Source organism: Gopherus evgoodei, chromosome 8 (assembly GCF_007399415.2).
Source record: "Gopherus evgoodei ecotype Sinaloan lineage chromosome 8, rGopEvg1_v1.p, whole genome shotgun sequence".
NCBI lineage: Eukaryota > Metazoa > Chordata > Testudines > Testudinidae > Gopherus > Gopherus evgoodei.
The window spans coordinates 103,661,904-103,679,819 of NC_044329.1; the positions used below are offsets into that span (position 1 = coordinate 103,661,904).

The 17,916-nt window shown below is 38.1% G+C and overlaps 1 protein-coding gene across 3 annotated transcripts in view; it reads left to right on the top strand.

Annotated features, from left to right (window-relative positions):
• FAF1 (Fas associated factor 1) overlaps window positions 1–17,916 on the top strand; it is a 307,409-nt gene that overhangs the window by 223,956 nt on the left and 65,537 nt on the right. For all 3 annotated transcript variants that reach the window (XM_030571511.1, XM_030571512.1, XM_030571513.1), the window contains one exon: window positions 16,256–16,392. In XM_030571511.1, coding sequence (XP_030427371.1) covers window positions 16,256–16,392 — 137 coding nt within the window. The remainder of the gene's footprint in view (window positions 1–16,255; window positions 16,393–17,916) is intronic.

The following is a 17,916-nucleotide window of genomic DNA, read 5'->3' on the forward strand; positions in this document are numbered from 1 at the left end:
TTGCCCAGTACGCAGTGGGCAGTGCCATAAATAGATAAACACTCATTAGCATCATTGTTTAACTACTAAACTTGGATAACAATAAATTATATACAAAATGTTGTGCATCTCTACAATTATACTTAAATCTTCAAGCAGAAGGGAAAACATAATATGGATCTACTTCTCTTATGCCAGTTTAATTCAGGAGTAATTTCATTGATGCCAGTGGAGCTGCATGCGTATAAAATTAGTGTGATGCGGAGGAGAATCAGTCCCATTTATTTTATACATTCTGGTAGATGAAATGTAATTCTGTGGGACATCTCAAACCAGGAATACTATACTGCAGTAAAAGGACAGCTTTCACTGTTGTATTGTGAATAATTTGGCAAGGAAGAGAGGCTGTCTGCTAAGGATAATTTCTTTCCCCACCTAGACAGAAAATTATGTAGCCTCTCCTGAGATACTCTGATTTTCTGTTTCCTGCTGTTTTCACGCTGTTTAAAGGTTGGAATCACTGACATGGACTGGTAATCCTATGCAGAGTCCCAGTGGAGTAAATAAGGATCCCCCACAGGCATAAAGTCCTGTGCTAACAGGTTCCATTGCAGGATGAGGGCCTACAACATAATCCAGTCACAATACAACCAGTTGCCTGTTTTATAAGGACCGAGCATGTTATGTTATTAATGGTCAGAGCTATTGGTAGCGTACAGAGATCTCAAAATTTTTGACTCTAAGGCATAGCAGCCCAACATATTGTATTTAGCTCTATCGATGGGATAACTTCACGATATAGTGACTTCTGATGTTCAAGAAAACAGGCGTGTGGGCCTGTGTGTGTGTGTGTGTGTGTGTGTGTGTGTGTGTGTGTGTGTGTGTGTGTGTGAGAGAGAGAGAGAGAGAGAGAGAGAGAGAGAATCAAGTGTTCTCAGCTAATAAGAAGAAAAAGTCTATTGCCACAATCTTTCCTTAGCAACAATGATATTTTCAATTAAAAACATTTTTAAAAGCGTTGTAATAACCTTATGTAGTTAGAGCCCTACCGAATTCTCTGTCCATTTTGGTCAATTTCGCAGTCATGGGATTTTAAAAATTGTAAATATTATTTCAGCTATTTAAATCTGAAATGTCACGGTTTTGTAATTGTAGGGGTCCTGACCCAAAAAGGAGTTGAGGGGGTCTCAAGGTTATTGTAGGGGAGGTTGCAGTACTGCTACTCTTACTTCTGCGCTGCTGCTGGTGGCCTCACTGCCTTCAGAGCTGGGCACCTGGAGAGCGGCAGCTGCTGGCCGGGAGCCCAGCTCTGAAGACAGAGCTGCCGCCAGCAGCAGCACAGAATAATGGTGTTAATACCATACCATGCCACTAAATAAATAGCCTAAAATAACCTTGTGACCCCCCCAACTTCCTTTTGGGTCCGGAGCCCCAATTTGAGAAACACTGATCTTTCCTGTGAAATCTGTATAGTATAGACACACAGAAGACGAGATTTCACAGTCGGGACCAGATTTCACAGTCCGTGATGTGTTTTTCATGGCCATGAATTTGGTAGGGCCCTACTTATTATTTTTTTTAATGAATTATAGTCAGAAGTCATAGTATGGATGTCTATTCATCATCAGAAAAGTGTTTCGGTAATGATTTAGATTTAAAATATTGTTTAAAAGACATCCATTTTGAGCCCTATGAAACAGAAACTGCTTCGAAATGTTGAGATTTTTCACCATTTTCTAACAACATTTTTCAGTCAGTTCTGATATGCCTCGAGCCTTGCATTGCCTTAATCCAGCAGTGCTCAACTTCTTACAGGATTCAACCGTATTGGCCCCATCAACTCAGCAACCACTGAAGTATGTCAGTGGGAGTTTTGTAAATTACTTCGGCAGGAACAAAAGCAGGAACTGAGTTTGTAAGCCCAAGTGTTTGGTAATCACTGTTGCTCTCAATGACACAAGAAATCATGCCAGTTAATTAGCACTATGACTATGAGATGTGTTTTTTTATATCTAAAAAGTTTTCAAGCTACACCTACATGTGGACTGCTATGCTGTCAAATAGGAAGACTGTTATAATTAATACAGTAAACTAGATGTTCCATTTTGACTTTCAAGGCTCCTTGTCTCTGATACAAGTTTGACAGGGTAGTGAGCAATCACTTTAAGTAAATGCTGCAGGTTCTGATTGTTTTTGTTGTTTTATTTGGCTGAGATAGGCTAAAAAGTTTCTCATAACTGGTAAAAACATTGGAATAAAAGAACCAGAATGTATAAAGACCCAGAAGTATAAAATAACTGATATAATAAAATAGGTAACTTAATTTAGGAGAAAAACCTACTATTTTTACTTTATTGTACAAGAATCCCCCAGGAAGAGATTTCTTATTCCCTGTATTTTAGTGTTCAGTGAGTTAATTTTTTGGTAACTTTGTTATTTGTGAGTTAGAGTTTAGGTGTCAGCTGTTAAGTCATTTTAGTTGATTTTTGGTACTAATGATAGTAACAAACAAAAAATACTATTTATTTGACATGTCAGTGGGGCAAATCATCTTAACCCTAGAAAGCAAGCATTTTGCTGTTGGTGAAATGACAAATTAAAACAAAAGGTAGATTGACTGTATATGCTAAGGTATAAATGTAACAGTTCAGTTATCAAAAATACTGTATATGTGCTTTGTGGATCAGTTAATGCTGCTATTATAACATTAGCTTTTCCATTTCCTGAATTCAATATTTAAATATGCAGCTACTCGTTAGGACTGGGATTGCTGAGTACAGGCACCAGTTTATTTATAAATGCCAAGAGATACAACTGAGTCAAAGTGGGAGAGATAATATCTTTTATTGGACCAACTTGAGTTGGTAAAAAAGACAAGCTTTCGAGCTATACTGAGCTGAGTTATGACCTGAAGAAGAGCTCGGCGTAGCTTGTCTCTTTTGCCAACAGAGATACTGCCTCAACCACCTTTTCTCGCTAATATCCTGGGACCAACATGGCTACAACAACAGAATATACAACTGACCTTAGCAAGATAATACATAAGAGTGATACTAGATCCTAGCAGCAGTGGGGATGAAGAACCTACGGCCATCCTCTACTGTCATTGGCTTCCCTCCCCTTTCAGTATTTGTATATACTGTCCAAGGCCAAGCAAGTTCACTTAATCCCATGGGCTAACAAGATGAACCAATCATGTGTCATGTCCTGGAGCAGGTGATCTATAGTAATGTCACTTGTTTACTGCAGCAAAATCCAGCTAGTATCAGAAACTGCTGAGAAGCTCAGACTGAGCCCAGAAGAAAAACTAAAGAAAGACAAAAGAGATGTGAAAATGTCCTTGCTGTCCTTGGAATTAGATGGCTTGGGGAGGGTCAACCAGGAGGGAGTACTTCAATAGGGTGGTTAGAGGAGCAGATGCAACCTTCCTCCATCATGGCATGGGGCTAAAGAGACTAGATGTCTGTCAATGCACCGTATTCCAGATACAAGTCTGGGCACCCCGCTGCAGTTATATGTCCATTAGAGGACTAAACTTTATTTGATATTATCTGAACTTGGGAATTTTTCAACCATTCTCAATGTTTTCGTTAAGGATGTATTTTCAAGTGTGTTTTTCAGACATTGCTGTATGTGCTCATGCATTATTGCAGAATGAGCAGTGGTAACCCTTGTATTTAGCTTGTTTAATGCTCTCCATTATAAAGATCACCTTTTTTTTTCTTTTTGCAAAGCCCTAACACCTCCATTGTTTGCAGGAGGTCTTTGAAATTCACCAGAGACAAAGCCCCAGGGCTAGTGACATGACTTGCACTTGCCCTATTAAATTCCATTCGGTTTGGCTGAGTTATAAACTGTTAAAAATGACCATTTCTCTTTGTCACTTGTGTTCCTTATGGCAAATCCATAACTGACTATTAATATCCTGAAGAACTGGGACCATGCCACAGCTAAAACATCAGCAGCATGTACTGCACTGGGAACACCTCTCAGAGTAGCTGTAGCAGTGATGTCAAGAGAAAGCTCTGACCACACCACAGGGACCCTAGTGCATGACCACAGCAGCCCGCCCCCCACTCTGGTGGCACCACATGGAACAGGAACCAGATGGGTGGGGGAAAGAGACAGGCAGGCCAGAGTACTCCCAGCAACTCTTCTGGATCCAGCATATGGCATCACCAGACCATACACTGCCCTTCTGGAATAACTGCCTTCTCCAGCTGCCAGCTGATATTGTTATTCCTGTAGCTAAAATAGTATAAGTCTGTGCTGCAGTACTGAAAGTTTAGGGTGCTGATGATGTATAATGAGGGAGCTGTTAAAGTTGTATCCAATACATTTTGTTTTAACTTTTTCCTTTTAACCTCCCCCCCTAGGATATTACATATAAAAATAAAAATCTAAGTTAAAAGGTTTAGGTTGTAAAGTCAGGCACTGACAAATTGGGAAATGCCAGATATATTGCTGTCTATGCAATCTGACTTGTTCCCCTATGTATGTATTCATTATGATGAGGTCTTTAATCACATGATTACAAAATACTTTATCTATAGGATCTCTGCTTCCGGCATGGACACACAAGGGGACACAGTGAAGGTTGCAGGGACAACCGTAAATCTGGCATTTCCCCGCTATCAGATGCTTGACTTTGCAACCTGCATAACATTGTTTTTATGTAGTTGTGGGGGGGGGGAAGGGGGCTTGAATGAACGCAGTAATGTATTTGTTTGAAATGGGCCATCCTGCTTATTACTATAAAAGTTTTTGTTTTCTTCCTGCTGAGAATAGTCCACCTTAATTTATTAGTCTCATTAGAGTGTGTATGGCAACACCCATTTTTTCATGTTCTCTGTGTGTGTGTGTGTGTGTGTGTGTGTGTGTGTGTGTGTGTGTGTGTGTGTGTGTGTGTGTGTGTGTGTGTGTGTAGATAGATATAGGTATAGATATAGATATCTATCTTCCTACTGTATTTTCCACTGCATGCATCTGATGAAGTGGACTTTAGTCCATGAAAGCTTATGCCCAAATAAATGTGTTAGTCTCTAAGGTGCCACAAGTACTTCTCATTTTTTTAATAATGTATATGTACATCTATACACACAATACATATGCATATACACACACTATATAAAAACAGCTTCTTTGGGAGAATGTTAAATGCCCAGGTTAAGGTAGTGCCAAATAAAGGTTACTCCCACTAGTGTGTATGTATATATAATACATGAGCAAACACACAAAACAAGCAACTAGAGTGTCTGTTAGCTTCTTAGCTTTTGAACCCCAAGCCCTTGGGTGCAATATTTCAAGACATTGCCAACTTTTCTCAGTTGTGCTGACAGGTGCTTGTTAGTCTTAATGTTCAAATGATAGTTTTTCACTTTGCTGAATCTTAGTAAAGAGTTAATTGACTAAAGCACTTCTCAACAGCAGGTTGTCCTCACCTGCAATTTCCATCATCGAGGATTAGCCATATTCACAGTTGCTGACCCTTAGTACTAACCTAATGAATGATGCATGCCTGGATAAAGACCAGTTGACTATAATACTCTAGCTCTCCAGTCCAAATTTGATCCTCCAACACACATACTGCAGGTGTGGGGTCTATGTGTTCTGGACTCAATCATTGTTAATTTCTGACTGCTTCCCAGGGACTGAATATAGATTCTGTATAGGTAGCTTGCAAACCAGATGGACTTGTTCTTTGGGCATTAAGACTTTCAGTGCACACTCAAGCTTTTTTATGCGGTTTTGTCAAACCTACCTATTCTTTTTGCAACATTTTGTTTAATATCCTTTAAAAGCAATACAGTGCTAGTCACTAGAATCAGCCAGGTCAAGAGTCTAATTAATGTTTTAAAAATAAAGGTTCCCAAACACCAGGCGAGTTTGTCATTTTCTCTATGGTTTGTTTTGAGGAGGAGGAGGAAAGAAGGTGAGGAGGGAACCCTCCTGTTCCATGATTAAATCCCACCCGCTCATTTTCTCCTTTTCTACTTTGCTTTTGATTTTAGTGGCAGTCTTAACAGAATGTCAAGATCAATTTGCAGCATGGTTTAACTCAAGGTTTGCATTCTGCCAGCAGCAATTGTCCCTACAAACAATGCCGTGTGTTCTTGTAACTTCAGAAGCTTTTAGAAGGATCATGGCAAGGGCAGCATCTAATGACTTTATTAGTATAGGGTTTCAAAATGGGCTCAGTAATTGTTCACATCTCTTTGTCATCTAGTCATAATTACTGCATAGTATTGTTCAGGGTTGTGCTTGTGAATAGTTTCCTAATAGCACTGAGACGAAGAAAAAAGGAAAAGGATAAAAGGTGATTGTCTCTTTAGATTGGGAACAACCCATCCTGTATATAGATGATGGTTAAACTGTTTATAATACTTCAGACTCTCATCAGAAAAGGTAAAATATCCTTATTTTAAAATGCATTTTCTTTGAGGTGATTTTAAATTTCTAGTTTAAAAATATTTGTTAAACAGATTCAGAAGCCTTAAAACCTAAAACCAGAATGTATTTTATTTTAGTCATGATTGCTAGGTTCCACATTATGTTGAGGCACATGAGTGAGGGGAAAAAAGTAAATTCTCTCCATTGAGCTGATTAATATACATAATTTTTAGCTAATAAGACATGCCTATCACTGTCCTCTGGGCACATTTCAAAAATTTTAAACTACAGTGTATATAAATTTAATATGCAAATCTGACACATCAAGTATCAACACCTCAGAACCACACCAGTAAAAACTTAAATTCACACCCAGTTGCCTTTCAAACCTCTTAAGACAAAAGCCTCTGAATACCTAAGAACTTGACTGAAGGTAGACTAATTTGGGCTCAGCTGGATCAGTGAGGAAAGTGAGATCCAGAGTTGGGAATGCTGTGCTTTCAGTCCTGGACATATATAAGGACTATCAGTCAGAACTGCCCTCTGCTGTTGACCTGGAGCAGGGGAGAGTTGGTCTGTTAGTTAAGGCAATATAAGATTTAAAACCACAAAGGGCTTTATAGCACAAAACCAGCCCCTTGAACTGAACCCACAAATGTATTGGAAATGTGTGTAGTAAATGGAGCTCAGCTGTAATGTGCTCCATACAGAAAACACTCTTAAGAAAACAGGTAGCTGCATTTTACTCTACAGTAGCTGAAACTGAAAGTGGTCTTCAGGCAGAGCCCCTTGTATTGTGAATTGTAGTGATCCAGTCTGAAATGACAAAGTCATGTGGGGAAGTCCACATCTGGAAGGAAAGGTCACAATACTTTGTTTATTGTGTCTAAACTTAGATTGCGAGCTTTTTGCAGTGGGGACTTTGTCCTTTTCTCTTTCCTTTAAGTGCCTACCACTTTTTTAAGTAATGTAAAGATAATCTCTTCAGCACATGCAAATGTATAAAACTATCTTGGCCATTGTTGATACCTGAATATCCAAGCAGAACTGAGGATTCAATCTAACAATTGGAAAATAAATTTTGTTAATGAAAGTCAGGCATATCCCTTTAACTGAGGAAGCACATCTAACCAACTGCTGCTCTGGAGGTGTCTCGTAGCCAACCAGCCACACATCTCTCTTAACGTGTTCATGTGTTAGCCAGCTATCTCTTGTCCAACTATATCTCACCAAGATGTGGCCAATCAAACCAAGCGTAATGAAAAGGAGATGCAAAGATGTGAGTCATAAGCCTATCAATGACAGTGCAGCCTATGCACTCTCACTCTCAGTTCTTATAGCCTCTCACATTTGTTGAAGAGGGAGTGTGAAAGAACAGAACTCTGGCGAGAGAGGGGAGGCAGAAGAGCAAGTGCCATGCACTGACCTCTGGGATCTCTCAGGCCACGTCCAGACTAGGAATTAAAATCGATTTTAGATACGCAACTTCAGCTACGAGAATAACGTAGCTGAAGTCGAATTTCTAAAATCGAGGTACTCACCAGTCTGGACAGCGCCGCATCGATGTCCGCGGCTCTCCGTGTCGATTCTGGAACTCCGTTCGGATTGATGGAGTTCCGGAATCGATGTAAGCGCGCTCGGGGATCGATACACCGCGTCCAGACTAGACGCGATATATCGATCCCCGAGCAATCGATTTTAACCCGCCGATGCCGCGGGTTAGTCTGGACGAGGGCTCAGAGAGGAAAAAGGGAAGTCAATCAAGCACAACTCCATTTAAATCTATAAAGCTGCCTCCACAAAACCTTACGATCAAATGGTATTGAAGCCCCTGAGAATGCTTGACCTGACTCCCTCACCAGAAGTCGTCAATCAACAAATAAAAAGAGAGCAGTTTATATACTATAGTAAGGCCTAAAACTGAACTAGAAGGCCTGGATATGGATGGTACTGGGAGATAATGCAGGGGCACTTCTACCTACTCTTGCAGCTGCTATTGGTCTTCACAACATCCCTGATTGAACAGGGACATTCCCATCTGGAAATGCAGAGTGCATATTTCTTTCCTCCTGGATTAGGGCTGACACTGCTTTGACATCCAAACTGCCCACCCCTTGTGTTGGTATAGTGGTTAGCTGCATTATGTTTTTATTGTGGTAGGTTTCTGGTGTGTTTCGGCTCACCCAGACCCCTAGAAGAATTTTTCCAACTGCTGACTGTCAAGTGCAGTGGATCAGTTTTGCTTTCCTCTTAGAACCTAGTAGTCCAGACAGGGACCAGGGTATGTTTTGATTATATTTTTATGAATGATTCTATCAGGTGTCCAGTGGTGGATGGTGGAATTGGTTTTAGCAGTGGCCAGCTTCAAGTGTGAACCCTGGCATGCAGCCTTAAGGGTATTGTCTTAACCATGCTGTACCCTGCAGAATGAAGGGAGAGCTTCCATGTCTCGTTCAGACTGAGATATCTCTCTCCTGTATCCTTTAACCTTGCATGAGGGAAGGGTGATTGAGATCTCTGCTTTGGAGCGGAATTCCTAAACATTTTGCATGTGAAAACTAAGCGTAGCCTGCTCCTTTCATGGCCATTGTTGCAAATTCCACTGGACCAGTCTCTGCTGGGCAGTTTGGGGACTCCTTTAGTTTGATGTTAGATGCAGCCTTTAGCTTTTTAACCACACCCTTGTGTCTGTTTCTCATTCCTCCCTGAGTCAATAACTATGGCCCTAGAAGGCATGGTACTTAACTACTTAAGGTGCTAACAGTGTACTATGAAGACCATACATAGCAAGCTTGTTTAATACACTATTGCATAGCCTCATATTTAACATTTTTTCATTTAAATACCTAATACATAAAATGTTATTCTTAAATTAACATTTTAATGAGATTTCTGTTGACTTTGCAGAGTATAAAATTAATATTAAAAATAATTAGGAGTCTCGCATATTTAATATTCACCGTAGTTTTCTTTATGCTTTAGAAAGAGGCTGCAACTTCTTTTCCAACATCACAGATCCTTCTAAAGTTTTACGGTTTCTTTAAGTAAGTTAGACCTGATGAGATATATAAATATCTAAATCCTGCTCTTTCATAACAACTTTAGTTGGGTTGAGGACTGAAGACCAATGGGACTTAGAGGTTGTAATGGTCTTAGAATGTAGAAAACAGAAATTTTGTGTCATCCTGATATCCAATTTAGGAAATAACTATAGGAATATTTATACAAATGTGGAGTAGGTTATAATGGAGAATCCAAATAAAGCTTCTGCTTATTGCACATTGGGTGACTGCTGAATTGAAAAAAAAAAAAAAATTACAAAAGATGGTCTCAAATCCTATGTACTTTTTCGTATTTATTGAACTGTTTTTTGCATTTCTTCTCATCAGATTGGGATTGGAATGAGATTTCATCTCTGTATTTTGAAGAAAATTTGCTAGATTTCCAATACTTTAGCATCATAGATTTTTTTAATGATATAAGTGTAGTCTATACATAGCTCTTGATCCCCTGTAACACTACTGATATCAGTGGCCATTGCACAAGCACATCAGAATTAAATTATATGGCACTTGAATTTAAATTATTTATATGTGCTTTTCCAGTATTGAACTCACAAGGATAAAATATAAGGCTAAATTGCACTTTGTGTTTTCTCCATTTCAATATCATTATTTTTTAAAAATGAGAGAGATCAGTAATATCACCTTTCAGACATAAACAATATGTTAGCAAAATATATGCAAAAGTACAGTATTTTAAGTGATGCTGAATAGTCCTATAGGTATTTTGAGCATTGATATTGGAAACATTTGTGTTCAGAAAATTCTCTCCATTCGGTAAAAGCTTGGTAATGGTTTTAAATAATTTGACTGCAAATTCTGGAATTGTATAAAATGTCTTCTTTTAGTATAAGGCAAGTTTTACGTAATAAAATATTTAAACTTTGAAGGAATAGAAGCATAAATCTGGAGATGTAATTGAGAAATTATTTTTATTAAATATGTACAATAAGCCTTATTTACAGAAAGAGAAAGGAAAGGACGAAGCTAAATTTTTTTCTCTGAACCCATGAAGAATTTGCAAGACAGTGGCACCAGCGTCCATAATAAAAAATCAGGATTCCATTGTGTGCATTCAGAGTATGCTGTTCAGTGGTAAAGCACCACTTACTCTGCACTGTCTTTAATTGAATGAGTTTATTGATTTAATCTAAAGGTAAAATAGAATTAACTATTTGAAATCTTTTCACTTAAACCAGGTTATGCACTAATAGCCCGTCAGATTTTTTAAAATCCTAATGTCTTGGAGAACTGGATGAGACCTGAGATGGATAATGGAGTGTATGTGTTGCTGTTCACCTCAATACCATGAGTTTGAAAGTTGTTACCATATAATGGCTGTTCTGTTGCCTCCGTGAAATAAATTGATGGTCTCAATCCAGTTGTCAGTAAGTCAGGTGTCCACATCTCTTAAAAACAGTGTCACAGTTATCATCTCTTTTGGCAGAATGGGCACGGAGACTCAACTGCTCTCACTCCTACAGGTGGTTTGACTGAATCAGGATTAACAGAGGTAGGCAGTGCTGCTGCCTGTGTCATACATCTTTGGGCAAATATAGAGAACTCAGTTCTCGAGAACGGTCGGTCCTATGCTAAATTCCTTTATATTTTAAGTTTCAAGCTATTTTAAAAAGTCTTTAGAGGTGAAGAAGATATTAAACTGGTAAGCAGGTTACAAACTTTTATACATGAATATGTTGGAGTTGATTTTTTTTAATGCAGGAAGGGGTTGTTTTCTATGTAACTACGTTTATTTTTTTTACTGTAACAAGCCAAATCCTTCACTCAGTACATACTGCAGTATTTAAAATAATACACTGTATTTACTTTAGCTTTTATTAAACTCTTCCTGGCCAGCTTCATTGTCTTATAACAGATACAGAACCTCCACCAGTAAGAATCAGAAGAGTTTTAGAGCTCATTTCCCAGGAGCCCATGCTTTAGTTTGGATGCACCATAGCCCATTCAGGGCTTTGAAGATTAAGATGGTACCCAAGGCAGACGACAGGTGTTGATATGTTCACATCAATCAGCTTTGTTTACAAGGTAGGCTGCCGCCTACTGCGTTAGCTGCTGCTCCTGAGTGTCATTCTGAAACGTCCCAGGAAGACTGAACTGTGAAAGATTAATCTGGACATGACAAATGCATGGACTGATTCTAGGCCCACTGCAGTGACAAATGAGCTTAGTCATTTGGCCAGCTGACGATGACTGAAGGCCTTTCTGGCCATTGGTGGTACCTGAGCATCTAGGAGCAGTGAGGAGCTGGGCAGTACTCTGAGCTGCATACCACTTAACCATCAAGAGAGAGATCTTCATTGTCACACAAGGTAGCCTTTATAGCTAATTCCTCAAAATGCCTCTTTCTTCAAGGCAGCTCCTCTCCATTTTGCATATGGTTGCAATGTCACCATTGCTTGAGGAGGTGAGCTGAGTGAATTCTGCATGCTGATGGCATTGCAATTTCCCACAATTTCCCCTAGTAGTTTCACATAGATGTTGATTAAGAGGGGCAATACAGTCAATCCCTGTGAGAGGACTCTACAGATGAGGGCCTGTAGAAAAGTTACCCCTCACTGCTACTCTTCGAATCACCCCAAAAAGAACAACCAGAGCCAATTTAAAAACAATTCCACTTGACTGTGCCAGGTCCCATAAGCAAGTGAATAGTACTTCATGATCCAGTGTTAAAGGCCAAAATGATCCAGCAGAAAGAGAATGGTGGTTGATTGCTGTGACCAGGCCATCCATGCTATGAATGTTGAAGTCCTTCTCAAGTTACAGAGCAAAAATGGTGGCACAATTAGTACGTGTCTGTGCGTACGCTCATGACCTTATATACCGCATCTTCTCTGGGATTACTCAGGCTCCTTTCATGAGTTTTCCCAGTAATGCTGCTTCTGAAGTGTTTTTGTGCCTGTTACGGGGTGGGGTGAGGCAAATATGAAAATGGCCTAGATGTTTAGCTTTGGAAATGGCTCTTCTGAATGCATTATCATAATGTTAAGATGTGCTAGATTTTTTTGCCCCCAAAACTGTGACCTATAGAATCTTTTCAAATATAAAGCAGTATAGGAATTAGGGAAAATTAGGATTTTAAAACCAGGCACAGTGTCAAAAAATGGAGTATTGCCATCCCCAAGCATGCAAAAATCATGCACTGGGCCAGCAAAAATCATGAACTTTGGTTTAAAAATCATGAGCTATTAAAAACAATAAACTTCGGATTCTTTTTATTTGCTTCTGAGCCATTACAGTTCATGTTTTCGTGCTTGTCTCAGCAATGACAAGGGCCAGAAAAAAATTTTTAAATGAAAGTTGAGATTTTCTCGATCACAAGATTTAGAAACTGAAGATTTAAAAGAAACGTTAAATATTGCCTAATTCATGATAAAATTGCAAGAGACTACAGAGTTTTTTGTGGCTTGTCATGTGACAGCAGCTGTTCTTGCAGTGATTTTCTTCAAGTAGTCAACTATTTCCTGTGGTCTTTATTCTCTTGTATGAGGAGATATTATCCTGATTTACTTTGAGACCCATGCACGTAGAATATTTATGAGGGAACTTTAACACCTTGTTAGTATTATTTGGAATAGGTGTGTGTGTGTCTGTATGCTTTCTGTGCCATCAGCAGCCCTTCAAAAGCTATACCTTTATTTCACCTAGATAACTGTATTTCTCTGTTGGTAGATTTTAATTGATGGATATGATATGTCTAATAATCCTATTCCCTTTCCAGACAATTTCACGTAGAAGAATTAAGATAAATCTTCATAACCTGTTTCAGTTTTTGGTTTTGCATTTGTTTTTACAAAACTGTGGTCAGTGGTGTATGTTTATTTCCCAGCTTTAAAAGTTCTGATTTAGTTACTCAAAGTTCCCAGGAGAAGTAGAGAATGTGCTACTGCTTTAACACTGAATTATTTTTATGCAGTTTATTTTTGTAACTTTCTTACAGGAGTGGTTGGTTTTTTTTCCTATAGAATTTTCCCCCTAAAGAATCTTGGTCTTTCTCATACTTCTCCACCCCACCCTAAATCATCTCCCCCACATACGCACTAAATATTTTTGTAATTAAAAAACAAAGGAACTAGTAGGGTGCCATTTACCCTTCCTTTCTGCCAGTACTCCTCCATTTCCACTTTTGGTTGGAGATCACAGTAATCCAGCTTGTTGCAGAAAACAAGTCTTCCAGTAGTGACATCTGGCTTTTTGATGAGCTCCACAGGTATTTGTAATGTGAGTTCTGTTGGCAGCTTTGGCAATCCACTGGAAGAACTGGCACACTTTTATCTAGATGAGAATGAGAAATCCCCTTGTGAGAGAGAGAGAGAGAGAGAGAGAGAGAGAGAGAATAAAACGCTTGTTTTTCTCCATGCCACTATTAATTCTCTCAGAAGTATGAAAGTAATACTGATAACTGCTTGGTAGCATGGTATGCTTAATGAGTTTGTTGTGTGATATTTTGGTGAAAGAATACAGCCTGTGTACACACAATCCACTTTATAATCATTGCATTGCAGAACTGAATGAGAAGATGACTAGAATCTTATATTTAATGTGTTTTGTGTGTGTGTATGATGGTTTAAGAGTGTAAAAGGCCTATTAAGTCATGCAGTCCAACTCCCTCCTAGTTTTGTTTATCTTATGTCTTTCTATGGTTTTGTCCAGCAAAATTGTAAGTCCTATGCAATGAGACTTCTACCACTTCTTGGGGGACTGTTCAACACTCTTAATACCTATCACTGACTGGGAGTTTTCCTTGCTATATCTCCTCAAATTTTCATTTTCTTAGTTTCATTTCATTACTTCTAGCAATACCCACGGGGCTGAAATCCTGGCCTTGCTGAAGTCAGTTTGCCATGGCGTATTGCCATTGACGTCAGTGGATCCAGGATTTCATCCCAAGTGTTCCACACTTAAAACTCCTCTCTTTACTTGAAGTGTATGTATGTGTAGGCTGTTATAAGGTCCCCTTTTATTGTAGCTTAGCTAAACTGGGTGTCTTTAGCTTGTTAGTTATTTCTAGTAAATCAGTCCCTTGATCGTTTGTATTGCTCTTAACCAATCTTCCTTCAGTTAGTGAATATCATTTTGGTAAGATGGTACTCAGAATTCAGTGCAATATTCCAGATGTCCAGAGTATGTCAGCATTCTGAACTGGTACTGTTCAGGGGACTTCACTTGGCTCGTAATGTTAATGCTACTCTGCGACACCTATGCAGTCTAGTAGCATGAAAGAATAAGAGCACTTTTCATGTCTGGGAGTATGCTTGTCATGGTGTATTCTCATAAATTTAACAGGTTTTCAAATGAGCAGGTTTTCTATCACCCACAATGGTTCCAGACTGCAAAAATCTAGTAAACCTGGATAACAAAGGAGGCAATGGAAAAATTTCTGAAATGCATTTTATAGCTTTGAAATGTTTTTAATAGCCACGCCCTGCTTGTTGTTGCCAAACTAAAGGATGTCCTTTCTCCATGTTAAGATTATGTTGTAGCAGAAGTTGGCTCTGTTTTCCCCCCCACACACACACTTTGCGCACTTTCAACTCCAAATCCACTTTTACAATGATGAACTTTTTCAATTTTCAGCCCAATTTCTGAGCTATTTTATTAGCCAGAAGTATACTGATTTAAAACTTGTGTTCTGATTCTGTTTTGGATTTTGATATCAAATGATTCTGAGCACATGACATTTTAATGCAGTTTGTCTTTTCAAATAGATTTGCCTTCTAATGCATATGACAATAGGACTTTGCTCATCAGTTAGAGCATACATTTCAGAGCAGTTGTTACCTAAAATATTATCATAAGGCATAAGAAAACACATGATTTAAGTTGCTTTTCATGAACATAATTAAGAATTAATAAGCCTGTACCAGTGGCTAGTCCTCAGATTTTCCACTGTTTTGCCTTTTGTGACCTGTGTTATTAAAAGTCCATTATTTTTACAGACTTTATTAAATTGGATCTTATTAAAGCATTCTATATTTGCATTTGGTCTTTCATAATTCATTATTATTATGACATTTACTTTTTACCATCAGATCTGAAAACATATCATAAGCTACCCTTTTCTCTTGAAAGAAATGCTAATTTCAAACAGTCCTCTAATGGAAGAGAAAAGCTTTATCAGTTTTTTCATTTATTCAAGATCGTGTTAAGAATACTAATGCTAGACTTCGGTATGCTAATATCTGAGCGCTTTTTTTGGTCAAAAGCGTAGAATTATTGTTTTTAGACCACACTGCTAAGTATGAAACTGAAGGGGCTACTGCTCTGAAAGAAAATACAATTCTAAAGTAGTTTTTTTTAATTTTATGACCTATTAAAACATTTTAATGTTTTCATTGTTAAATTATGATTCTTGTATGAATAATAGTAATTTTATACTTTTTTCATTAAGTAATGTCCTTATTTAATTTTTAAAAATCTATCATCTTTGAAAACTTGAAAAAATATTCAATAAACCAGTTTTCTATTGTTCAGAGAACAATTTGCTAGATACTGAACAGAAAAATGGAATTCACCATCAAATAAGTCACTGCCATTGCCAGTTAAAGTTTATTATAATGCCTCCCATCTGGAGTCTATCATCTCTGAAAATGTGTTTTTTGTGATACATTTTGAGGGATAAGGAACTCCACAACTGAACACAGCAGCCCAGATTTTAAGCAGTGTATAGCTCTGAAGTAAATTGTCAAATTTTAATATTTCTTTAAGGAAGAGATTTGTATTAGCTGAATTCTTTTCTGAAAAACCCACTGTAACTTAAAGAAACTCTACAATGTAAACTTATATTGTTTTTCTATACTTTTTAGGTTTCTGACAATGTGCACTAGACACTTTGGAAGTGTTGTAGCCCAAACAATTCGAACTCAGAAGACGGATCAGTTTCCACTTTTCCTTATTATTATGGGAAAACGATCGTCTAATGAGGTGTTGAATGTAATACAAGGTATAATTGTTCCTTTATGGTGGGGACCTATTTCTTATATGGGTATTGAAACAGTCAGAAGACCTCTTTGTTATTAATTCTTAGTCTTCGTCGTGAGATTTTTAAAATTTTTATTATTAACCTGTTACAGAACAAAAACTGCATTATAGAAAGATAAATAGCCATTGTACATAAATATGCTGTGTAACGTAACACTAAAGGATTGAATTGTCATAATTATAATAAAATCATGGTTTAATATTTTTTCAGATAGAGAATTGCATTGATATTAATCTGTCTGGGCCAAGATTTCTAAAATAGGAGCTAAATATAGGCTCCTAAATCCATATGTAGGGAGCTGCATTGGTTTTTGTAAGTGCTGAGCACTGAGCTGCGATTAGCTCATCATTTAGTGTGAGCTAATTTTGGCCCCAATCCTGCATTCAAATCTGTGTGATTGGAGCCCTGTTGACTTTAGTGGGATTCCATTTGAGCATGAGCCCGCCTGCGTAGATCTAACTATAGAATGGAGGCCCTCGACAGACTCAAAGTTGCTAATATAATGTCCAAATAAAGGAGGGATTGTGCTGCTTACCTGAGTAGTTCGTTCTTATTTAAGTAGTCCCAGTGACTTCATTGACACTATTCAGGTGAGAAAGAGTTGTTTGGATGGTGCCGTTAGGCTGCAGTTCTTCAATAACTGCAAATTAAAATACATCAAAGAGGCAGAATTCCTTCCATCCCGTTGCTTTGCTTTACCCTTAAGTTTGCCTTTATGAAGTTCTGTGCTCATTTGCTTTGTTTCTTATACCTAGCTCCGTTCATTCTAGTCCCCTTGCATTTTCTTAGGAGAGTCTTAGCCTCAGGTTCTCTTTGGAGAAAGAAAATCTGTTTGTTGTTGCAATCATTGGCTTCTCTCATTGCCCTTTCCTTCTGTAGAGTGGACAGAGGGATAGTTCCTCTGGAGGAATCACCAGTGCTCCTTCCATCAGTTGGCCAGAAGAGTTACTTTTTATTTATGCGTGTACTTTCCTTTTTAACAAATGTGAACAGGCTACTTCTAAATCTACGTTTTCCACCAACTGCCACAGAATTTATCTCCCCTAAGGACAATGCATGGTTAAATATTTCTGTGCTCTACCAAATCTGCTTATTTTGTACAAATAATTAAATAACTATATTATTTACTCTGGTTTATAGGCTCCACTTCAACCAGGTACTTAAATATGTGTGTGACTTTTAGCATGTGAGTTATCCCATTGAAGTCAATGGTGGTTGTTTGCTTAAAGTTAGGCATGTGTGTGAATATCTTGCTGAATCAGTCTAAGGATTGTTGTAAAATATTCCAGATTAGTCCAGTTCAGTCTCTGGGATGTATATTTTATTATGTGTGGGGATTTCTGATACTAGCTCCTTAAATTTTAGGATGGTGATCTACCCCAGTAAATGCATCCTTTTATTGTGGGACTGAAACTATAGCAAAAAAGTGACACATCAATTAAATGTTGCTGTGTTTTATGTTTTCTAGAGAAATGCAACATGAAT